Source organism: Salvelinus namaycush, chromosome 6 (assembly GCF_016432855.1).
Source record: "Salvelinus namaycush isolate Seneca chromosome 6, SaNama_1.0, whole genome shotgun sequence".
Taxonomy (NCBI): domain Eukaryota; kingdom Metazoa; phylum Chordata; class Actinopteri; order Salmoniformes; family Salmonidae; genus Salvelinus; species Salvelinus namaycush.
In genome coordinates, this window is record NC_052312.1 from 48,897,448 (window position 1) to 48,923,040 (window position 25,593).

The following is a 25,593-nucleotide window of genomic DNA, read 5'->3' on the forward strand; positions in this document are numbered from 1 at the left end:
ATGTCTTATTGCAGTTCCGTTTCTCTCATACACATCTAATGTAGCCCCCAGCTTGCTATTCATTCGGTGAGTTTGCTGTCTAAATTCATATGAGCCTCTCATAGAATGCCCTTTCAAAGGCATTGCTGCACTAAAGCTGATATATTTATATTGGCATTTTAGTTTGAAGGCAAAGCCCGCAAGACCGGAGGCAATTTTCTAGAAGACTTTCCATTTTTCATATTTCATACATTGAGTCATTGCACAGTGCCTCTTCAATGTGATTTGGGACTGGTAGCATCCTTGGTAGATATCCCACATTCTTTCTTTCCAACCAGACTTACTAGATCAAGATATATTTGAGGTACTGCAAATGACTTAGTCCAAAGGTTACAGCTATTCGTTTAGTATCTACTAGTTGTATTAAAACAAAACATTTGAATTTCATAAACACCACAGGTATAGCAGTGTGTTCATATAAAAAATCATTCAACTTGTTTCCATGGGACCGGTTGCAGACATAGTCAAAATGTAATGAAAGATGATTAAGTTAAGATATATACTTACAGTAGGTTATAAATACTAGAGTTGGGCGGTATCCAGAGACAGTGCCTTTGGAAAGTATTCAGACCCCTTGACTTTTTCCAAATTTTGTTACGTAACAGCCTTATTCTAAAATGGATTAAAAAATATATAAAAATGTATTACAATAAAAAACGGAAATATCACATTTACATAAGTATTCAGACCCTTTACTCAGGACTTTGTTGAAGCACCTTTGGCACCGATTACAGCCTCAAGTCCTCTTTGGTATGACGCTACAAGCTTGGCACACCTGTATTTGGGTAGTTTCTCCCATTCTTCTCTGCAGATCCTCTCAAACTCTGTCAGGTTGGATGGGGAGTGTCACTACACAGCTATTTTCAGGTCTCTCCAGAGATGTTCAATCGGGTTGAAGTCTGGGCTCTGGCTGGGCCACTCAAGGACATTCAGAGACTTGTCCCGAAGCCACTCCTGCGTTGTCTTGGCTGTGTGCTTAGGGTTGTTATCCTGTTGGAAGGTGTACCTTCGCCCCAGTCTGAGGTCCTGAGCGCTCTGGAGCAGGTTTTCATCAAGGATCTCTCTGAACTTTTCTCTGTTCATCTTTGCCTTGATCCTGACTAGTCTCCCAGTCCCTGCCGCTGAAAAACATCCCAACAGCATGATGCTACCACCACCATGTTTCACCGAAGGGATGGTGCCAGGATTCCTCTAGGCGTGACCCTGGCATTCAGGCCAAAGAGTTCAATCTTGGTTTTATCAGATCAGAGAATCTTGTTTCTCATGATCTCAGAGCCTTTAGGTGTCTTTTGGCAAACTGCCATGTGCCTTTTACTGAGGAGTGGCTTCTGTCTGGCCACTCTACCATAAAGGCCTGATTGGTGGAGTGCTGCAGAGATGGTTGACCTTCTGGAAGGTTCTCCCATCTCCACAGAGGAACTCTAGATCTCTGTCAGAGTGACCATCGGGTTCTTGGTCACCTCCCTTCTCCCCTGATTACTCAGTTTGGCCGGGCGACCAGCTCTAGGAAGCTGTCATCAAGGCAAAAGGTGGCTACTTTGAAGAATCTCAAATATAATATATATTTAGATTTGTTTAACACTTTTTGGTTTACTCCATGAGTCCATATGTGTTATTTCATAGTTTTGATGTTTTCACTACTATTCTACAATGTATAAAATAGTAAAAATAAAGAAAAACCCTTGAATGAGTAGGTGTGTCCAAACTTTTGACTGGTACTGTATATAGGTTTTATATCTATATTGTGTAGATTGCTGAGGATTTTTATTTATTTAATCCATTTCAGAATAAGGCTGTAACGTAACATTTTTTGGGAAAAAGTGAGAAGGTCTGAATACTTTCCGAAGGCACTGTATATGGTATACCAGCCAAGCATTATACATACTTAATCAAGCCTCTCATTGTTCCTCTGGCCCTCTCCCGGGGTATATAAATCAGTTTTCTGCCTGAGTGATACACCACAGAGCTCCTCATACTGTACATACAAGGGGTGGACAAACAGCTGAGCTTGTAGGAAAGTATTGATTTGCCACAGATCCATAGGGGTTTAATGTGAATAAATGACATATTTTGAGTCTGCTCTTAAGGTAGTAAGTAACATTTATGGCCAGGAGCACATACAGTATCTTCCTGTGAAACTCACCAACAATCAATATGCTGTGTTTCTCAATAAGCTTTCCCTCACTCTGAGGACACCAGATTCTTGTCCGTGCCTGATTGTAATCAGGACACAGAGACACCGGGATAGAGATCCTCTTCTATTTTAGTCATCCATTCATTTAATCAGATAATTGAAATCATGAAAGATTTAACACTTCTTTCCGGTTAATTTAGTCCATGTAGTAAAGGTTTGGAGAAAGTCATCATTCAGATGCTGTACCCATTCAGTGTGAAATCACAATGTGACGTTTGAGTATAAATAATTAAAGAAGCAATTTATTCTCGTTTTTATAACTATTTGTTTGTTTTGGTTTTCTCCGCCAGGGCAAAAGCTCGTCGGGCAGCACACCAACTGGCACCGGCAAGAAGGTGAAGAGGACCCTCCCCAACCCGCCCTCGGAGGAGGAGGCAACAGCCGCCGGCCAGACGGCCAACAGCACAGGCTCGGCCCGCCGTCGCATGTGCCGCAACACCAACATGGCGAGGGCCAAGATCCTGCAGGATATTGACCGTGAGCTGGACATGGTGGAGCGTGAGTCGTCCAAGCTCCGCCACAAGCAGGCGGAGCTGGACGAAGAAGAGAAGGAGATCGACGCCAAGCTACGCTACCTGGAGATGGGCATCAACCGCAGGAAAGACGCCCTCCTCAAGGAGAGGGAGAAGAGGGAGCGGGCCTACCTGCAGAGCGTGGCCGAGGATCGTGACTACATGTCAGACAGTGAGGTCAGCAATATCCGGGAGACACGGAGCGGCCGTGGCAGTGGAGAAGATGAAGAGATGGGAAGTCACGGGCTGGAGCGCCCCAGGACGGCACCCCAGTCAGAGCTGGATGATTTTGTGCCACCACAGACCACACACGAGGCCCAGTACGGCACGTACTCCCAGTACCAGTACCCACTGAGCCAGACGCTGTACCAGCAGCAGTCACTCTACCAGTCCCCCCAGCCCTACCAGTCTCAGTCCATCTACTCCTCAGTCCCCTCCCTGGCTAGCTCCCAGCAGCAGAGCTACCACCAGATGCTCCTTCTCCAGCAGAAGGCAGCCAGGCAGGCGGCCCTGATCCAAGAGTTGGACGCGTCGTCAAAGTACGAAGTCATCAGCCGACAGCCCGACCCCGTGTCCTCTGCCTACATGGGAGGGGTCAGGTACGACAAGTACGGTAACCACTTGGACCTCCGGGCCCTGGAGGTGGGGGGCAGTATGGCTGGCAGCCCCATGTCCAACGTGTCGGCCGACTCCTTCTATGGAGACGTGGAGCACCACCACCACAGTCCACGAAGCTACATCCTCCTAGAAGATGCGGCAGAGCTGGCCAAGAGCTCCACGAGTCTGGCTTCATCCAGCTACGCCCAGGCCGAGAAGGAGTTGGCTAAGGCAGAAAGGCTGTTGCGAAGAAGTGCAGCCGACTTGACCTCCACCGACTACCTGGGCTCCAGCTCCAGGCTCCACTCCGGGTATGGAAAGACCCCAGACGATGAGGACTCCATGGACGACCCCTACGAGCTGAAGCTCCTCAAGCAGCAGCTGAAGCAGGAGTTCCGGAGGAGCACAGGGGGAACAGAGAGCCTGGACCCGCTGACGGGTCTCTCCCACAACTACTACGGCACCCCCAGCTCGGGTGTCTCCTCCTCCCAGAGTTACTCCCAAAGACACTACCCCAAGACGGAGAAATACAGCATCAGCCGGCTGACCCTAGAGAAGCAGGCAGCCAAGCAGCTCCCAGCGTCCATGCTGTACCAGAAGAACAAAGCCCCGCTGACCGACCTCAAAGTCTCCAAGTACTCCTCGATGCAAGACAGCAGGAGTCTGGAGACAGACTATACCAGCTATTTAGGGTCCAGTAACGTTAGCGCCTCTCCCAGATCCAGCCGTCTCCTTCAGGACGAGATCACCTTTGGACTACGCAAGAACATTGCAGAGCAGCAGAAGTACCTGGGCTCCACTTTGGGTGCCAACCTGGCTGGCTCGCTCAACTTCGGCCAGAGCCTGGCCTTGGACTCGACTTCCTACCCCAGTGGCAGCCGGTCACGGCCCTCTTCTAGGCCCAACTCCGTCTATGGCCTGGATCTCTCACTCAAACGGGACCTATCCAGTTCCTCTTTGAGGCTCAAGGGGGACGGCGAGGCGGCCTCAGACAGCTACCAGATGCCATCAGGGCGTGCCAAGCCCACCAGCCTGCCCATCGTGCAGGGCGGCCGGGGGCGCATCCCCATCGTGGCACAGAACTCTGAGGAGGAGAGCCCGTTGAGTCCTGTGGGCCAGCCTATGGGCATGGCGCGGGCGTCGGCGGGGCCCCTGCCGCCCATCTCGGCCGACTCACGGGACCAGTTTGGTTCGTGCCTCTCCCTGCAGGACTCCCAGCAGCAGCAGCACCTGAGGGACGAGCCAACGAGGGGGCGGGGCTACGTCTTGAGGGACGACCTCCAGTGCACTATGTCGGACGGCGAAGGTAAACAACAACGGCATCAGTTCAGAACTGTTTTCTTCCAATTTCAAACTGACTCTGCTTATATGCACCCAATATACCACCCAATATACCACCCAATATACCACCCAAAATACCACCTAATATACCACCCAATATACCACCCAATATACCACCCAATATACCACCCAAAATACCACCTAATATACCACCCAATATACTATCCAATATACCACCCAATATACCACCCAATATACCACCCAATGAACCACCCAATGAACCACCCACCTGCACCACCCATTACTTTTGACTTTCTTTATGTCTTATCTGTGTCTTTACTGGTTTCTTCATCTATTGTCTATTCTGAATGTATTCATTCCCTCTTCCTTTGATTTGATGTATTGGTCTCAATACAAGGGACAAGTTGACTTTACTGAATGTAATTACTGTATTTTGTATTTGTCTATGTTGATGTCCTTTGGTTTTTAATCCCTCATTTGGGTCTCTTCTGGTCTCTAAATGCACGTGATTGTGTCTGTGTTGGAATCATTCTATAATATATATTTTCCTATTTAATCTCTATGTATGTTACTCTAGAATATTCTATCACTTCTAGATATGTAGAAGGTATCCTTCCTCCAATAGCATTCTCTCTCTGAAAATGATCAGCAGTTTAGTTTGCTAAATGTTGTCACTTCTGCTCTATAACTGGCATACTTGAAAATATGGTTCTGTACTTTAAGTCCTAGAGGACTTCCGTAGTATTTCACAACTTGCTTGTTTATCTAATGCCCAGGTGTTGGGAGTAGAATAATCCCTCTACTTGAAAGCTCAGGTCAGATTGTGCAGGGAAATGGGAAAAGAGCCTCGCTTTCTCTGAAGTGATAAATTGAAAAAGTGCCTCTGGCTAGCAAAATGCTATGGAATGTGTTTATTGCTTTGTCCTTCAGATATTTGATGTTTATTTCAAATTCAGTAGTTCAATTGAGGACAAAATATGATACATCATAGGAATGTGTATCTGTGTGAACACAGCACGTTATGTTACATGATACATTATCTATTTAGACTTTGATAGGCCTATTACAGATCTATTGGAAGGTTTAAATGTATTTTGTTGTGGTAGTTAGGTACATACAGTATTATCATTGCATCAGTGCAGTATTTCTTATTTGGATGATATACACTTGATCATTTCTAGATGATATGGGAAGGATTCTTTCTCACTTTCTTGCATGTCCATCTCTAAGGGTTTTCCAATGCATGTTATGTTAATGCATGTTCCGTTAATCTATAATAAATACATTTCATTTGCCTGTGTTTGTCTGAATACGTGCATGGGTGTCATACCTTTGTTGTACATGTTGCATGGGGAATATAATGTTTATTGTAGCATGAACAAAGCTCTTCCTGATTCTGCTCCAACAAAATGCAGGCATTACAGTTACATTACATTACAGTTACTATTTTCTCTCTCTATTATGTCTCCATCTCTATTCTGCTGACAACCATGTCTATTTTAAAACAATCCCCTTCATAACACTGTTTACTTGATTTCATATGCATATGAACAAAAAAATCTACGGCTGTGCCAATAGGTCTTGTCATGACAGGAAATAAACCCCCTAGTTCCTAAAACCCTATCCCTTATAAGTGTGTAGAACTTGACCCTTTGACCTACATGATGTCATATAAGGCAGAAAACTCCATGTTTATCAATTTCCCTTGGTTACAGCCCTAAGTGACTCCATGCTGGCACTGAACAGAGATGATCCCCGACAATCACATGAGAATATCCCAAACGGTAGAGTATTAGTTCTAGGGTGTTCCATTATCCTGCCCCGCCCCTGCCCCCTACCTGTCAATCATCCATACGCCAACATGTAGACAATACCTTAACCATAACCTTAACCGAACCTTAACCATATTAGTTCCATTCTCCTCCCCTGCCCCCTACCTGTCAATCATCCATACGCCAACATCTTAACCATTCCAGACGTCAACATGTATTTCCAATATGACTCAATGTTGGTAGATGTTAGCTGGCTTCTGTGTACCGTTTGTTCCTTATTGATGAGTCAGGGAGGTTGCTTTACACCAATCGGAAATTCAAACCTGCAGTTTGTCAATGCTGATCTAAAGATACAGGACCGTACATTTATTTTCACATTTACCAGCACTCTAAAAGTGAGCTACACCAGCTTAAACGTCAGACTGTTACCATGGTTACATACTGTACAGTAACTGGTGCCAGTTGTTATAAACTATGGAAAGAAAACGGACTAAACCTATACTGTGCAATATTAACTAAAAAGAGCATTGGTCAGGTTGGCATGATAGTGTGAAAAACATGACACCAAAAACATGCCAAACATTAATGCCAATAAATTACATCTACCATAAGATAAGATGAGTTAAAGTTACCCCTGGCGTTAAATATTTCATCAGGAAAGTATTATCATTTAGCTGCTTGTCATTTATATCTTGAAATGCCCTAAATTATTACATTTTTACCTTTCTTGGAGGCCTCTTTCTCTTCCTTCCTGTTTCAACTGCCCGTCCCCTCTCCAGCATGCAATCCTCTTCCAACCAATCAGAAAGCTTGTCCCCACTGATAGTTTAGAAGGGACTGACTGACAGGGTTAATGATCATGGCCTATTTGTCTCTGAAGCCTACCACCTACGGCGAGAGGAAACGGACTGGTTTGACAAACCACACGAGGGACGACCAGAGAACGGACAAGGGCCGGACAGGAGACAGGTGACACCCACGCACCCACGCACCCACGGCACAAGTCATAAAGTTGAGAAATGCCCAAATGCTCACAGACTTTTAAAACAATGCTTTACTGTTTATTCATTCTTTCAGAAATAACCCAAACTAATTACATACATATTCATGACTACATAATTGTGGAGACAATTTCAAGCATGCATTTGTATCAGTAACTGCAGCTATCTGTTGCGGTGTAATAGCCTATAAAATACTTATGTAGTTTCCTGTATGTGTCTCTCAGGGGAAGGGTGTTTACTACCCCTTTCCTCACACCAGAGTCAAACTGCAGAGGGATCCCAAGGACCGCAGCGTGTCAGGTAAGGGAAACACAGTTTACCTTGCACATGGACACAATATGTCATAAACACAGCTGTCTTAACTCAGTGACAGGTCTTAATGTTTGTCTTGACCCAAAATGGGGTAGACATTTCGTGGCTCCTCTGTTGATTTGGCACATGTCCACTTTCATCAGTCATCCATCCTGGCTCAAAATGGCGTATCATTGACATACCGGATTAGCTTTTTGCAATTAGTTAGCAGGCCACAAAGAAGGTGCTTGTTTATGTGGAGAAGTGCTAAAATGAACCATTTGTCTGTGGGATTTGGATGACTGTGTCAGTGTGATAAGTGTGTATTTACTCTTTAGTTTAAATGACTGATCTCTAAATGACTGTGTGTCTGCGTGTGTGCGTGTGTGTGCGCATGTGTGTGTGTGTGTGTGTGTGTGTGTGTGTGTGTGTGTGTGTGTGTGTGTGTGTGTGTGTGTGTGTGTGTGTGTGTGTGTGTGTGTGTGTGTGTGTGTGTGTGTGTGTGTGTGCGTGCGTGCGTGCACATAAATGTGTGTGTCTACATTCTACACTGGATACATATTCCTGTGCATGTATACTCTTAATGGGTGTCTGACCACTGTACGTGCATGTGTATAGTTGTGTGTGTTCATGCCTCTCACTTATTTGTGGGTTTCTACCTCTTAATTTCCAGGGAATGGATTGGGTATCAGAGTGGTGGGAGGTAAAGAGGTTCCAGGGACCAACGGAGACATCGGAGCCTACGTAGCTAAAGTCTTACCTGGAGGAGTTGCCCAACAGACTGGGAAGATACTAGAGGGTAAGTTAAGTTCACAAATCTTGGGATATATACTGCACTCCTGGGTCGTATTCATTAGGCACCAAACTGACTGAACCAGGAAGGGACTACCTGAACTCATCCAATAAGAAATGCTTGTTTTCATTTTCTGCGTGGCCATAATGAATATGAAATGGTGCAAAATATCAGTCAAGTGCTTATGTTGCTCAAAAAAACATTTGAGAGAGACATTTCTATATGTGAAATGTACTTGCCCTTTAAGAATCAATCAGTTGCAAGAATCAAGTAGTCCAAGCCTGGACATGAGTGATTCTTATCAGAAGAAGGAATCGTAGCTCTATCTGTCTTTCTCCATCTGTCTGTTTCCTTAAATCTGTCCATATCTCTCTCTGTTTACCTTTCTCTCCTGTCATTCTCTATCTTTAGTGTATAAATGCAGCAGTGGCTCACTGTTGCCAGATAGTTTGAGAGGAATCTGACTTGAGTGAGATGTGAGGACTGAGGGGGAACGACACGGAGATGACAAAAATAGAAGTTAATTTGCATTTTGTTTTGTCACCTCCAGGCAATGGTCCATGGGGGGGGGGGGGGGGGGGGCTTTAGAGAACGAAAGGTTTGAGAGATTTCACCCAAGCGCTTTCAGAATTCTGAATGATATCACAGGTTTTCTTCAATCAAAGCTGGAAATGCATTGTTAGTTTCAGAATGGCTTTTGTAAGTTAGCAACTATTACTCCAACCAATGTTCACATTAGAGTTTCTGTTACTCTACTCCTGTCATCTTGACCTTCGGTCAGGGGTTACCCATATTATTTCATTCATTCTCTGGGAATGTGCTAAAAGTCAGTGGTAGGGCCCAGAGTTGTATAGATCTGAATCCAAACTAAGCGGCCTTAGGCACAACAAGCAGAAAGCATTGTCCATTTATCCCTAGACAGTCTCACTCCTGGCCAGTTGTCAATACAACACTACCTGAAGATGGATGGCTATGTCCTATTAACAGAAATGAATTTCATGAGGCTTATTGATTTGACTGGAGGGAGACCAAGCGCAGTGGTGCTGTGTATCTTTCTCTATCTCGCTCTCTCTTTCTGTCTCTCTGGTCTCTCTCTGGTCTCTCTCTCTGGTCTCTCTCGTTCTCGCTCTCTTTCTCTCTCTGGTCTCTCTGGTATCTCTCTCGCTCTCTCTCTGGTCTCTCTCTCATTCTCTCTGTCTCAGTCTGGGGGTTGTACAGGGTCCATGCTGGACGGTTGTGAATTAGCACGGCTGTGGCCCCTGCCTTTGTGGTGGCTGTCTGGGGCCTGATGTATGAGAGGTGGGTCGGAGGACTGTAAAGAGAAGAGGGAAGAGATACAGCCCAGAGCCACCTGGTGGGAGCTAGGGCCATCCATCTGTCACACTGTGTGTGTGTCTGTGTTATTGTGTGTGCGTGCATGCATTCGGTGTGTGTGTGCCCTCTCTCCCCATTTTTCTTCATCTTTCCCTCCCTCCCTCCCTCCCTCCCTCCCTCCCTCCCTCCCTCCCTCCCTCTCTGATTTATCATGGGCTTGAATTGTAAATACGTATTTGTTCTTAACTGACTTGCCTAGGTAAATAAAAAAATAAAAAATTGAATAACAGCTGTTCTTCCTCTGTGTCAGCTGTCTCAGAATGATCTTTAACTACATGTTGGTCTGGACCTGTGTGTATTTATCAATGCTGTGACAGGTTGGATCTCACCTCTGTACTCGTCTAGTAGGTCAGCTATGGAGGCACCATCTTCAACCTCTTCTGCATAAAGTCAACACCTGGGTTGTGTTCATTAGGGCACACCATAGCAAAACGTTTTGCAACTGCTAATGAACACCTGTGTTCTTCTTATTGTACAAATTCAGATCCAGTACCTGTCTGTTTCAAAATGTTTTCCCTACTGAACACGGCCCTGATAAGTGTCCATCTCCAAACAGTGCAGATCATCAATCGTCATTGAAATGAAATACATGTTCTTCTTACTCCACATATCTGCATGCACTCATTAACGCACACATTTCAGATGATCCCAACAAGTTGCAGTCACCAGAAGTATTTATTATCCAATGACTAAAACATCCAGGCCTGAAGGGATGCTGACACTGTTACCTTTCACTGTAGCAGAGCTCATCGTTTTGTCAGCGAAGACGTTACCATGGAGAGCTGCAGCTATGACTGTGTCAGTTCCAAACGAAGTGTCTCTGTGTAAGGTGACACTTCCGCTGAAACTTTGGAACATGGTTTCTCACAGTGAGCGGTGTGAATACAGAATTGTGTCAATTCTAGCAGGTGCGAAGGCTCAGACCGAGTGTGTGTGATGAGTCATACTGCCATACTGTGTCACTGAGTAACTAGTGTGAAACTCTATGTGGGTAACACAGCTCAGGAGCTCCGGCGCAGTCAGAGAGTCTACCTGGCCTACGTCAAGACTCGCTTTCACCTGTGTGAGTGCTGCTGGACAGCACGGAGTGTGTGTGCGTTTGCAGTGCTGTAGGACTGGTCTGTTTGTGTGCCGTGTGTGTGTGTGCCATGTGTGTGTGCCATGTGTGTGTGTGTGTGTGTGCCTGTGTGTGTGTGTGTGTTTGTGTGTGTGTGTGTGTGTGTGTGTGTGTGTGTGTGTGTGTGTGTGTGTGTGTGTGTGTGTGTGTGTGTGTGTGTGTGTGTGTGTGTGTGTGTGTGTGTGTGTGTGTGTGTGTGTGTGTGTGTGTGTGTGTGTGTGTGTGTGTGTGTGTGTGTGTGAGTGAGTTTGTAGTGCTTTGGCCTCTACTGACCAGGATCAATTCCATTTCAATTCAGGAAGTGAATCAAAACTTCAGTACAAGACTTGAAAAAGCAACACTTTTCAATTCTAGAATTTGAATGTGATCTCATGTACTGACTGAATTGAAATGGAAATGATCCAAACCCTGCTACTAACCCTGTGGTCATGTGGTTGAACTTTCTTCGAAGCATGGGGTTGTTGGAGAAGGAGTTAGAGTTTATAGGAGGCTGCACAGCAGTGTGTTGTGGTGTTAAAACAGGACTCATTGGTACTGTGTGTTATTGATGATGGTGTGGTGTGTTTCTGTATGTGTGTGAGGTGATACACTTTACACTTAGCTAATTGGTTTCAGTTTTCGAGTGTGAGAATTAGGTGTGATACATTTTATATAATAAACAAACTATGTTTGTGTGCGTGTGTTCGTGCGTGCGTGTGTGTGTGTGAATATAGGAATGCAGGTGCTGGAGTGGAACGGGCTTCCTCTGACGGGGAAGACCTACGAGGAAGTGCAGGGGCTTGTGGTACAGCAGTGTGGCGAGGCAGAACTCTGCGTGAGACTGTGAGCATATTCTCTCCCTCTCCGTCCCGCTTTCTCTCTGTGACTGTCTCTCCCTTTCTTATTGGTCTTAGGCTACCTCTCTCTCTGTTCCTGTCACTCTTTCTCTCTCTGTGTCTCTCCTTCTCTGTCTCACTTCCTCTCTGTTCCTGTCACTCTTTCTCTCCCTCTCTATATCTCTCCCTCTCCTTCTCAGTTTCTCTCTGTCCAGCTACCTTCCTCTCTCTCTTCTCCCTTTATCGTTTGTCACGATTTGATAGAGGAGGAGGAATTTAAGCCTTAAGATATATATTTGAGCACAGCCACCTACACTCACTGATAAGAGCCTTGCGGGGGTTCCAGCTCAAATATTTGAAAGTGAGCAGTCTTCATTAACTTCAGTAGTTCTCTAGAGTGGGTTGTTTCTGATTCACATAGAATACATTTATTTTTAAAATCTCAGTCTTCTCTAAATTAATCTCATTGCCTCGCACTCCCTCACTTTACTGGTGACTTCTCTCTCACACACTCATCTCTGTTCTCTCTTTTTGACACAATTTTTTTCTCTCTTCCCAACCTCTCTCTCTCTCTCTCTCTCTCTCTCTCTCTCTCTCTCTCTCTCTCTCTCTCTCTCTCTCTCTCTCTCTCTCTCTCTCTCTCTCTCTCTCTCTCTCTCTCTCTCTCTCTCTCTCTCTCTCTCTCTCTCTCTCTCTCTCTCTCTCTCTCTCTCTCTCTCTCTCTCTCTCTCTCTCTCTCTCTCTCAGCTCTCTCTCTCTCTCTCTCTCTCTCTCTCTCTCTCTCTCTCTCTCTCTCTCTCTCTCTCTCTCTCTCTCTCTCTCTCTCTCTCAGAGATCTGAACATGCTGGCTGACTCTGAGGGCTCTCAGCACCTTGATCTCCCGGACCAGAGCAAACCAGGTAGAGTAAGAGCTTAGCCTCTTCACCCCAGGGTGTCCTCCCCCCTCTCTCTCTGCTATATTCCCCTTCTCTCTCACTAAAGGTACAAAATCCCTTAAGGCTCTGCAACTAGAATATTTAAATCGCTATGGCCTCTACCACAGTTTCTCTTTGTGAATTTGTGTCCGTACGTGTGTGTCTGTGCTCTAGGTGACAGACCCCCCAGGTCTCCGGGGGTGGATCCGAAGCAGCTGGCTGCAGAGCTACAGAAGGTGTCCCAGCAGCAGGCTCCTCCACCTACCACCGCCACATCCTCCTCCTCCACGACGGGGGGAGAGAAAGGACCCCACTCTGCCATCTCAGGCGCCGCCTCGGCCGCCTCTAGCGCCATCCAGAGTCCGGGCCAGCCGGGGTCGCCCTCCGTCAGCAAGAAACGCCACAGCAGCAAGGTAAACGGGTGGAGGATGATGTGGAGATAAATTGAACACAGGCTTCATCTTCTGGTTGCATGACTAGAACATATTTTATGTTTAAAAGAACTGTCTAATTTTCAATAAACAGGCAATTCTATATTGGCACATACTGTATGTTGTAGCATAATTCTGTACTCATTGACAGTTCTTTACATGCACACACACACACTTGCTGTTTCTAAATGTGTTTCTCTCTCGTCTTCCAGTCTGCGGACGCAGTGAAGACACAATCCCACCCTGTTACTGGAGAGATACAGGTCAGATGACCAAGCCTTGTTTTGAGATTCCTTGACTCACCACTGCTTGTATATCCATGCACTTCATAAGGTGTTTTACTAAGACCGGTCGTCTCGTTGAGATTCCACTGTCTCTTGATTTTGCAGCTTCAAATCAACTATGACAAGCAGCTGGGGAACCTGATTGTTCACGTGCTCCAAGCCAGGAACCTGGCCCCCCGAGACAACAACGGCTACTCCGACCCCTTCGTCAAAGTCTACCTCCTACCTGGGAGGGGGTGAGTCTATTGGATACGCTATGAGTAGGGTTTACAAAATTCTGCTAACTTTCACAAAATTCCCAGGTTTTCCATAAAATCCTGGCTGGAAGATTCTTGGAGTCAGGAGAGAATAAGCGGCTTATACGGAGTCCTCCAAACCGGATTTCTGGAAAACTTGGGAATTTTGGGAAACTTAACAGAATTCTACTACCCTACCAAAGAGAGAAAGCTAGTCTCAAATCGAAACTGAATATCACTCTTTTTTTTTTTTAATTGAAATGAAAGTATATTCAGTTTAGTTTGCAGGCAGGCAGTGAGGAGTGGTATTCCGTTTGGATTCTAGACTAAAGCAGAGAGGTAGGGACAGAAACACTGGAACAAGTCAAGTCAAGGAGAGAACAATCTCTTTGGTGAGAGAAGTTAAGTATACTTCACAGATCACCTATAGTAGCCTACACACTACAGCCATTATGTAACTCTTTCACTTTTCATCCCTGCTCTGTTGCTGTGCTCTGTCCATGTATCTATGCTCTGTAATGTTACCAGAGCATTTCCTTGTCGGATGTGCATCACTGTCAGTTAATAATGAACTGTGTCATATCGCAGTGGAAGCATTATCGATAGCAGTGTTGAATGGTTGTGGTAAAGTGTTACTGTAATTGTGTTAAGTGTATATAAAACACTAGAAAGGTGATTCGTTTAGTTTCAGGGTGTTTCACGTGTGTAAAAGGCCTTATGAATTTCAGGTCATGTAGACAAACGCATTCATACGGAAGAAATGCATAGAACCAAGATTACCATTAAAACCATGGCTAGACCACTTCAAAAGGAAGCCGTTTTGAAAAGCTCAGAACGAACTCCCATTCATCTTAAAATCGATTTACGATTGATTTTAGCTGGCCATGGCATGTTTTGTGTTCTATACACCCACACCTGATGTCAGATCAATTCCATCATGCCACTTTGATAAGCCTGTTACAAGCCTGTCACATGACATGACATGTAATAACCATTCTAGGAACTGTTTCTATGTAGACATTTGATACTTAGTTTTTATGAAGGGAGTCATTAACACCTAATCAGCGTCAAACAACACACATGTAATACCCTAAACATGATGTAAATTATGTTATATTTTGCCATGTAGTTCTGCTGAGTTTTCGCCTTTGCTCTTGTTGCTAGGCGGAATAGAGCAGGGAAATCGATAAGACTCATAATAGCTTGTAATACGATCCACACTGTAGCCGTCTGGATCTCAGTGCTCAATGTGATTATGTCATGTTGTAATCAGCTCTCCCACTTACCCTACCCTTATCTATGGAGTCCTTAGGGACCACTGGACTTTTATAGTGTTACACACATGCATATACAAGCACACACACGCTGGGGGAAAATGCACACTCACAATACACACAGACACATTCCTCTCTCACTGCCCCAACACATATCCTGTGCCCCATGCCCATTTCCCTGTTACTGACCTCCCCAAATACACACACAACACACTGCCCCCCCCCACCACACACCTGTACCCTCACTGCTCACTTAACCACCCCCCCCCCTCCACCAAAACTACATCCACACACACTCCTACCCCCCTCCCCCTGACACTGACCCTTGTTTTTGTGCTGTTCTTATATTTAATGCATGCTGGACACATTCAGTCAGGTCATGGTTGTCCAGAATGCCAGGTATGTGATTTGCCCACTCTGACTTTTGACTTTGATGGTTGTTGTTAGGTTGTAGTAAGGTTGGACCTGGATTGTGATGACGATTGAGTTGAAGGCTCAGGGCCCAATGCATGTGGAGCTGGTGACGAGCGTATAACCCCAGCAAGTCACTATATACTCACTCTAACACCTTTCCACTCCCATGCATTGTACACTTCTACCCTATGCCCTCATATTGTTCCCTACCTCCTTAGATTGTGTTCTAATATGCATACTACAGTAGACTCTACCTCTAATCTCTACGATATGACCTAACATATGATTCCCCACTTTCCCATAACTCATTTCCCTACATGTCCGTCAGACATATAAAATACCCTAAATAGTTTTTCTAACATTGTGTTTTACTTTGTACTTCACCCTGACGTTGTTCTTGGTATTGTGATTTCCGTTGTATCCAGTGTTGTTCCTTAAAGTCTTCCATTTTAATTGTGCCCTAAATTGTTCCGTACACCCTTACATTGTGCCCTACATCTTAACATAGCTCGCTACTTCCTTTCATTGTGCCCTGCACCCTAACATTGTGCTATTGTGCTCTGAATTTCTGTGTTTTGTGTGTGTGTGTGTGTGTGTGTGTGTGTGTGTGTGTGTGTGTGTGTGTGTGTGTGTGTGTGTGTGTGTGTGTGTGTGTGTGTGTGTGTGTGTGTGTGTGTGTGTGTGTGTGTGTGTGTGTGTGTGTGTGTGTGTGTGCATACCTTGCTAATGGCCTGCTCTGTCTACGTGTCTGTGTGTGATTCCAGTGCTGAGAATAAGAGGAGGTCAAAACAAGCTGGCCAGAGTCTGAACCCAGAGTGGAACCAGACTGTTATCTATAAGAACATCCACCTGGAACAGGTACTGGTACAGTATCACTCACTGCTTTTGGAATAAACACAATGTCCTGTGTGTTTGACGTGTGTTGGTTACTGTGAATACTGCATTTGTGAGTTTAGAGGAATAATAATGTGTGTGTGTGGTGTGTGTGCGCTGTGTTTCAGCTGAGGAAGAAGCTGCTGGAGGTGAGCGTGTGGGACTACGACAAGTGCTCCTCCAACGACTTTCTGGGAGAGGTGAGAGAGAGAGACATGCATTTTGTCCATAGCACTTCTGTGAGGGTGACATACATTACTGTGATGCTGCTGTAAGTTACCTATAAGTAGCAGCCATCCACTATGTGAGGTTGATGTTAAAGGGGATGTGTGTGGGTGTTCGTTTAGGTGTTGATGGACCTGTCCAACACAGCTAACATGGATAACGTCCCACGCTGGCTCCCTCTGAAGGAACAGAGTGAGGGAGAGCACCACCGGCGCTCCCTTTCAGCACAGGGGCGCCAGCACTCCCCCAAGCCCCCCTCGCAGCACGCCTCCCCCAAAACCCCCGCCCACGGTAACCAGGACTCCCCCAAGCCCCCCTCGCAGCACGCCTCCCCCAAAACCCCCGCCCACGGGAACCAGGACTCGCCCAAGTCGTCGGTCATCAAGAGCCGGAGCCACGGGATCTTCCCTGATCCAGCCAAGGGTAGGAGAGGTTCTGTCTTTCCCTTCCCTCTGGCCTCTTAGTCATCATGAACAACCTACCCTACTCCTTTCTCTCTATCTGTACCTGTTCTGGTTCTCTCTCCCTTTCTCCTTTGTTCTCTTTATTTCTCTCTCTCTCGTTTTCTCTATCTGTCTTTGTCTCTCTCGTCTCTCTCGTTTTCCCTATCTGTCTTTGTCTCTCTCTTCTCTCTCGTTTTCCCTATCTGTCATTGTCTCTCTCTGTCTGCCTATCTATCTCTCTGCCTGTCTCTCTCTCTCTGTCACTCCTCCCTCACTATTCAGACTCACCCATTATAGCTTCGGATTCATGCTCTTTGCTTTGCCATGTTTTTATTTTCTGCTGTTGCCATGACTCCACTCAGCTCAGACTTTTCCTACTCTCAGCTTCCTCCATTCCCGTCCTTACACAACATGGCCATGGAAGGCTTTGAAAACAACCCCCACCTCCTCAGTCTTAACCCCAAACTTCATTGGAAAACCCCAAATTTAAGTGGAAAACTTATGTGGCCCAAACAATTGGAAAATACCCACTTCCAAAGGGTCATTTAAAAAGGGCGCTACAGAATGTGGCATGTAGCTTAGTAGCTATCTAGCCCTGATGTAAAAACAGAAGAGCACAACAACAGATGGTAGCTTTAATGGTAATGATAGATGGTAATTGGTGAATTTGGTTGTTCTAGACACGCAGGTGCCCACTATTGAGAAATCTCACAGTAGCCCCGGCACATCGAAGCCTTCCCCGTCCGAGGGCCACAGCCAACATACGCCACGTGCGGCTCCACGTGCGGCACCTCGCAAAAGTGCAAGGCAACACCAGCAGGATGGCGACGGCGGTGTCGCTGTAGCAACGGGTGAAGCTCCGGCTCCGCAGCAACAGCACCGCCTCCAACCAAGTAAAAGACGCAAATAAAGCCTCCGCAGCATGGCCGCCTCGCGCTCATCTGTTCCCCCTTCTGTCCAGTTTGAGCTGTTTTCTTTGTTTTCTCTTTTTTCCCCTTTTCCTTCAATTTTTTTACCCTCCTTTTTTTATTTTCCTACTTCTGGTGCCTTCCGTACTCCCCCCTCACTGCTTCTCTTCTGTATGTTCCCACGGTGTGTAGATCCAGCATCATACTTACCATATTCTAGCACTTCTTGTTTTAGAGTTTACACTTAAGTTTACTCCAGTTTACCCTGTTTCAATGAACCTCCAGAGCCACAAAGATTGCTGTTAAAAACATTTTTATACTTCACTGGATAAAAGTTTGATAAAGAGGAAATATACAATTACTACAATTAAAGTAATGTTTCCAAAAACAGACACTAAACCCTCTGTTAAATTATGTCATAAATTGGAACTAAACGTTTAAATAACGAATCATAAGGTTGCAGGCTTAATCATCCTCCCTTAAACCAAGTTTGTTTCAAACATTATTTTAAATGTTCTTGTATTATTTAATTTTGTAAGACAGTTAACAGAATGTCACAGAATGACAATGATAATCTTAAACAAGACTGACTCCCGACAAACAAGTAGGGCTTTTGAAAAGTCACTTTGGGACCACTTGTCAATCAGTGTCCGAACACAGCACCACTGCCAGGGCTCTCACATGACTAATCAAGCCAATGACTACCATGGTACACACAGTAGACTCAGTAGATTAGTAGACACAGTATATTTGATTCAGTTTGGACTAGCCATGGTGTCATGGTCCAAGAGAGGGAAGGCTAGGAATTACACTTAGATATCACTTGAATCGTTTGAACTACCTGATCCAAGCATTTACAACGATGAACTCAGAAGAAAGTCTCCCAACCTAACCCTCTCCCTCCGTTTAAATTTCATTATCCCTTTTTTTCCCTGTGTTTTGGACTTATTTTGGTTTCTGTTTTATACCAAAATGGCCGACTTTCTGAAGCTACTCCACTCGGATATGGCTGTGCATGCAGTCCGCTGCCCCTCTCCCACCCACCCTTTTTTATTTTTGGACCACAATGCACATCAGTAGACGCCCCACGCCCCACGCCCCACGCCCCACGCCCCACCCCTATGTGATGTGGAGGGCCGGGGCAACTGTGCACCGCGCACTGTGGCTGCATGTGACTGACAGTAAAGCTGGTTTCAATGGTGATGATATTCCTGCTTTCTGAGTCTCCATCTTGCCCGCCCCCTGCCCCCGGCCTTGACCTCTGCCCTCTACCCCCTTGGCGTGACCCTGTCCTGCGCCTGCGCCCCTTACCCCCTCCAGTCTCCTACCCCCCAGCCCAAAGAGGCCGCCTCTCCCTGAGGCACCACAGACACACCATAGTGGGCGTGCTCACCATTCAGAAAGCCCAATCCGATTCGCTCCCCGCCCCGCCGGGCCCGGCAGCATCAGCCAATAGGAGCCAAGCAGACGGCAGACACATGACCTTCAGGAAAGCCATGTCTGAAGAGAGGCCACAGAGGGAAGGAGGTGAGAGTCGCACGTCTCTGTCGTGTGACTGACTGCAAAGATTGTTGCAGCCGGAGAGAGACAGGCTGGGATACTACTAACGCACACCTGCAGAAAGAGAGAGATCTGACACAATACAACAGACAAAAAGAGATCTGACAAGGTACAACAGACAGAAAGGGATCTTAGGAGAGATTGTGACCAGAGAGAGAGAGAGAGAAAGAAAGAGCTAACACACAGCCACACAGCCAGCCACACAGCCAGCCACACAGCCAGAGATTCATGCAGCGAGACACAATTTCTTAATGACCGCGGACACAGTTTGCTAATACCAGGAAATAGACTATCAATCCAGGGCTCCGGCATTGTTCCCTAACCATAAATCAGGCTTTGACAGCAATTACCATAAAACCATTAAGCAATAAGGCCTGAGGGGGTGTGGTATATGGCCAATATACCATGACTAAGGGCTGTTCATAAGCATGACACAATGTGGAGTGCTAGGACACAGCCCTTAGCCGCGGTATATTGGCCATATATCACAAACCCCCGAGGTGCCTTATTGCTATTATAAACTGGTTACCAACGTCATTAGAGGAGTACAAATAAATGTTTTGTCATACCCATGGTATACGGTCTGATATAACACGGCTGTCAGCCAATCAGCATTCAGGGCAGTTTATAATAATTTATAAAGTACCTGTACACTTTTTTACTCCGTTTTTTCACTTGGTATAGTATTAGCAAACGTTTATTTTTTCTTGTCGTGTCGAGAGGCCTGAGAGAAGAGCGTCGGCATAGATCCAGTTTCATGTCACGTGACTCACACATCCCACGCCACGCCATTCACAACCGACCAGTCATACTCTATATCTATCTCACCACTGCACTATGTAACAGAGGTGGTTTTGTGTATAACCTTGCCAGACCTAAAGAAGTGATTTTAACTTGTTTTGGCATTTAGATCTCAGAGCTACTGCCTAGGCTTTAGCTCAGCTGGCTAACACAGTCTTGTGGAACAAAGAAGACCCAGGTCAAACCCAGTCAGTAACACACTTACTTACTGTAGAAGTTGCTGTGAATATAAACAGTGCATTTATTATACGTAACTTTTGCAAAGCAAACACATATATAGGCATTTAAACAATTCAAGTTTTGAAACTATAATCAGTTACTAAGATGTAATTGTGATTATTGCATAACAAATGTAAAATTGCTTATAAGTAACTTTACACCAATGTGTTTTAGAGTAAAATGATTAGTTATCCCCACAAAGCCGAGACACACACTTAGTCCAACATTTAGTTTACTAACGCGTAATAGGGTCTGTGGGCCTTTTGTTTGGTCTGTTGTGAACATATTTATGTTGCTTAATGTTTGATACTGTTTCTCTGGATCGTTATGTGTCTATGTCCTTGTGTTCTCTCTGTGTGTCCAATGATGAAGCAGTTTGAAAATGTTGTCCTGTTTATGTGTGAGGGATGATACTGTATGTATGCTACTACATCTGCCCATACATGTATGCTTCATGCCTGTCTTCTATAGTATTGTGGTGCTATTCATAATAACAATTTGGTGTGTATTGGAGGAGAGGTGTTGGCTGCCCTTATTCTGTAGATAAGACACACACACACACACACACACACACACACACACACACACACACACACACACACACACACACACACACACACACACACACACACACACACACACACACACACCATGTTATGTCACGTAAAGTGGAAGAGCTATACATCACACTCAAAGTGCTAAATAATATTTAATATGGTAACGGTAGGCATGAGTGGTGTAATACTATATCAAAAATGGAACCAAAGGAGACAGTTACCCAGGCCTTTATTGAGACCTATAGTGCACCCACATAAGGCAGTACATTCTCAACCAGGCCTATATAGGGCTCCCTCTCTCTCTCTCATGACTTGTGTGGTCCAATCTCCATACAGCACAGCCCGGCAGGTCCGGCGACGCTCCGGTAACAGCCGCCTCATTGGACAGCGGTCTGAGTGGCAGTGCTTACAGCCTATTGGAGGATGAGGGTGGGACTAATGCCGTGGACAGTGCCATCTTCCAGGTCCCTCGGTTGTGAGTTTGGTTATTGTATATACTGTAGTTTACATCCTAATGTTTTGTGCACTCAGTGTGTATATTTCTGTATTTTGATATGATCTTGTTCCGGACAGTGGGAAGATTCCAAATGGCACAGACGTGATGATGTCACCAATGGGCCATATGGACTCTGAGGGTAAGTCACAGTGGTGCGTGTGTGTGTGTGTATACCACCTGGAGGTGGAAGCGTAATTCTATGGTGTGCATGCATGTGTGTGTATAGGTGTGAGTATGTCCTTGTGAGCTTCAGTGTGTACAGTATGTGTCAACACATCCCTCAGATATAACTATGGTTAGCTGGTCTGCTCTCTAGGGCAGGTTTAGTTGAATCCCAGTGTGAGTGTTGTGATTGGTGTGAAGTCATAAGTCATCAAGAAGTGACAGCACCAGTCACATTCATCTGACCTTATGAGCACACTTCATACAGTCCTGACACGTGTCATGGAAGGAACACTCTATTGATCCCGTGTGGCTCAGTTGGTAGAGCATGGCGCTTGCAACGCCAGGATTGTGGGTTCATTCCCCACGGGGGGACCAGGATGAATATGTATGAACTTTCCAATTTGTAAGTCGCTCTGGATAAGAGCGTCTGCTAAATGACTTAAATGTAAATGATCAGTGGAGGCTCCTCAGAGGAGAAAGGGGAGGACCATCATCGTTATTGAATATCATTAAAATAGTGAAACATTAAAAAAGTTAACCTTTTCAGATAAAACTATACTAAATATATTCACGTCACCAAATCATTTATTTAAACACTGTTTTGCAATGAAGGTCTACAGTAGACTCAACAGCACTCTGTAGGCAAGCAATATGGTGTAGCCGGAGCACAGCTAATTTCCCTCCCCTTCTGGGTACATTGACTGCAAATCAAAACCTAGGAGGCTATTGGTTCTCACCACATTCCATAGACTTACACAATAATTATGACATCTTCCAGAGGACGTCCTCCAACCTATCAGAGCTCTTGTAGTATGAACTGACATGTTGTCCACCCAATCAAAGGATGAGAGAATTAATCTAGTACTGAAAGCATAAGCTACAGCTAGCTAGCTAGCACTGCAGTGCACAAAATGTGGTGAATAGTTGACTCAAAGAGAAAGACAATAGTTGAACAGTTTGGAACAAATTAATTTCTTTAAAAATGAAGGAGAGAGTGATATATTTAGTTGTATTTTTTTTCACTTCCACTTAGCTAGCGAATGCAGCTAGCTAGTTTAGCCTACTCAAACAAACCGGCTCAAACAGAGAGGGATGCAATGTTAGCTAGCTGGATATGGCTATCCAACACTGGAACTTTTCCAAGTTAAGGTACGTTTTTTTCCTATTCATTTATTGCCACAGGGGCCCGCCGGTGTAACTGCTAAACTGCTTGCTGTTGACTGTACACTGTACTGCATGATTATAGCGGGTTTACTAATGCATTAGTTCTAGTAGCTATGTTGACTTTTACGTTAATATGGTAACAACGATGTAGGCTGTGTGTAGCAGTTAGCGGTTATGATATGAAGGTTTGGCTTGGATTTTTTTTTGCCTGGTCACAGGCAGCTAATGTGTTGTGCACTGAAGTCCACAAGCGAAGGGAAAAGGTGAGAGGAGGAGAGCACATAGATGTGGTAAGGGATTACACAACGATCAAAGGGATCAAAGTGAACTGTGTTTGCATGTGATCACGGGTGTATTCATTCCGCCGATTCTGTTGAAAAAAACATTTGTTAAACAGAAGCAAACGGAATGAAACGGGGATCAACATACCTGAATTTGTCGAATGAAAACTCTCATATTCAACTGTTGGACTAATGATTACACCCTAGCTCAGCTAGAGGCAGGCAAGAGTGAATGTGTCAATGTCTGTCACTTTGATTGCTCAAATTTCTCTCGACCTGTGCACCTACATTGTAAACTTGCATTCACAGACTAGGTTCTAGCAACCTCATGATGGGTACAGGGAAAATTGTAGTATCATGTAGTAGCTAAACCTATTGCTGTTATATTGAACTGGGTGAATGGAATATGAATGACAGTCATCCAATATGCTGTAATAGAAATAAGGCCAAGCTCATGAAAAAAATAAAAGGTCCTCCCTCATCTTAAACGGCACCGACGTCCACCGGTGTATGTGAATTAACGTGTGTGTATGTGTGTGTATGTGTATGTGTAGGTAAGACCCAGGTAATGGGAGAGATCAAGATAGCTCTGAGGAAGGAGCTGAAGACAGAGGGAGACCAGCTGGTGTTGGAGATTCTTCAGTGCAGAAACATCACCTACAAGTTCAAGTCTCCAGACCACCTGCCAGGTACTGCTATATGCACATGTACATTACACACAAACATGTACACACACACACACGTTTACACACTCAGGTCGATACACATTCGCTCGCACACACACAAACACTCAAATGGTACAGATACATGTGAATTCAGGTACACACACACACACACACACACACACACACACACACACACACACACACACACACACACACACACACACACACACACACACACACACACACACACACACACACACACACACACACACACACACACACACACTGTTTTAGAAAATAGAAGATAACTCTTTTGTGACAAATGTAGTGTGTGTTTATATGAGTACATGTGTGTGTGTGTGTCTACAGACCTCTATGTGAAGCTGTATGTGGTGAACATTGCGACCCAGAAGAGGATCATCAAGAAGAAGACCCGGGTATGTCGTCACGACCGCGAGCCCTCCTTCAACGAGACCTTCAGATTCTGCATGAACCCCACCGGCCACTCTCTGCAGGTCTGTCTGCCTGTCTGCCTGCCTGAATGTCTATTTACATCGTGCATCTCTTTTCTTGTCTTAGATTCTGTTATATGTCATTTAAAGTGTAATACGTAGGATGCTTGTGTGTGCTCTGTACTGCTGCCCACTATATCACATGCTCTGTGTGTCACGCTGGATATGAACTATTGTGACAGAAAGTTACATAAATCAAGTAGCCGGCCAGCTCGCACGCACGCAATGTTTGGTCCTGGTTACCAAGAATACTCTGGATAAAAGTGTCTGCTAGATGTCTGTTCTAAACATGACTGCTCTCTCAAATCAAATTGTATTTATCACATGCGCAGAATACAACAGGTGTAGACCTTACAGTGAAATGCTTACTTACAAACCCTTAACCAACAATGCAGTTTTAAGAAAATACAAAAAAAAAACCTAAAATTAAAAAGTCAGAGATAAGAATAAAAAATAATTAAAGAGCAGCAGTAAATAACAGTAGTGAGGCTATATACAGGGGGTACCGGTACAGAGTCAATGTGCGGGGGGACCGGTGTCGAGGTAATTGAGGTAATATGTACATGTACAGTACTGTAGGTAGAGTTATTAAAGTGACTATGCATAGATAATAACAGAGAGTAGCAGCAGCATGGGGGGGGGGGGGGGGGGGGGGGGGGCAATGCAAATAGTCGGGGCAGCCATTTGATTAGCTGTACAGGAGTCTTATGGCTTGGGGGTAGAAGCTATTTAGAAGCTTCTTGGACCTAGACTTGGCGCTCCGGTACTCTGTCCAACTCTTCTTGGTGTCTAACTCTCCTCTGTCGAGCTCTTATTGGTGCTGTCTCCCCGTGTCCTATAACCCGCAGGTACACCATACAGTACTCTTATTATAGTCTGGTAGGGATGCTGTAACCCGGTTACTATAACCTGCAGGTACACCATACAGTACTGTTCTATTATAGTCTGGTAGGGATGCTGTAACCCTGGTTACTATAACCTGCAGGTACACCATACAGTACTGTTCATTATAGTCTGGTAGGGAGCTGTAACCCTGGTATTATAACCTGCAGGTACACCATACAGTACTGTTCATTATAGTCTGGTAGGGATGCTGTAACCCTGGTTACTATAACCTGCAGGTACCATACAGTACTGTTCATATATATGGTAGGGAGGCTGTAACCCTGGTTACTATAACCTGCAGGTACACCATACAGTACTGTTCATTATATCTGGTAGGGAGGCTGTAACCCTGGTCTATAAAACTGCAGGTACACCATACAGTACTGTTCATTATAGTCTGGTAGGGAGTTGTGAACCCTGGTTACTATAACCTGCAGGTACACCATACAGTACTGTTCATTATAGTCTGGTAGGGTAC

The 25,593-nt window shown here is 45.2% G+C and overlaps 1 protein-coding gene across 1 annotated transcript in view; it reads left to right on the top strand.

The window, feature by feature from the left end:
• LOC120049168 (protein piccolo-like) overlaps positions 1-25,593 on the top strand; it is a 106,672-nt gene that overhangs the window by 47,140 nt on the left and 33,939 nt on the right. The window contains exons 7-26 of the mRNA XM_038995396.1: positions 2,524-4,648; positions 7,297-7,427; positions 7,621-7,717; positions 8,382-8,507; positions 11,706-11,814; positions 12,640-12,707; positions 12,897-13,135; positions 13,366-13,416; positions 13,543-13,673; positions 15,320-15,346; positions 16,126-16,219; positions 16,363-16,434; positions 16,582-16,711; positions 16,832-16,882; positions 17,583-17,795; positions 19,131-19,337; positions 21,284-21,422; positions 21,521-21,582; positions 23,608-23,742; positions 24,088-24,233. Of these exons, the coding sequence (XP_038851324.1) occupies positions 2,524-4,648; positions 7,297-7,427; positions 7,621-7,717; positions 8,382-8,507; positions 11,706-11,814; positions 12,640-12,707; positions 12,897-13,135; positions 13,366-13,416; positions 13,543-13,673; positions 15,320-15,346; positions 16,126-16,219; positions 16,363-16,434; positions 16,582-16,711; positions 16,832-16,882; positions 17,583-17,795; positions 19,131-19,337; positions 21,284-21,422; positions 21,521-21,582; positions 23,608-23,742; positions 24,088-24,233 (4,353 nt within the window). The remainder of the gene's footprint in view (positions 1-2,523; positions 4,649-7,296; positions 7,428-7,620; positions 7,718-8,381; positions 8,508-11,705; positions 11,815-12,639; positions 12,708-12,896; positions 13,136-13,365; positions 13,417-13,542; positions 13,674-15,319; positions 15,347-16,125; positions 16,220-16,362; positions 16,435-16,581; positions 16,712-16,831; positions 16,883-17,582; positions 17,796-19,130; positions 19,338-21,283; positions 21,423-21,520; positions 21,583-23,607; positions 23,743-24,087; positions 24,234-25,593) is intronic.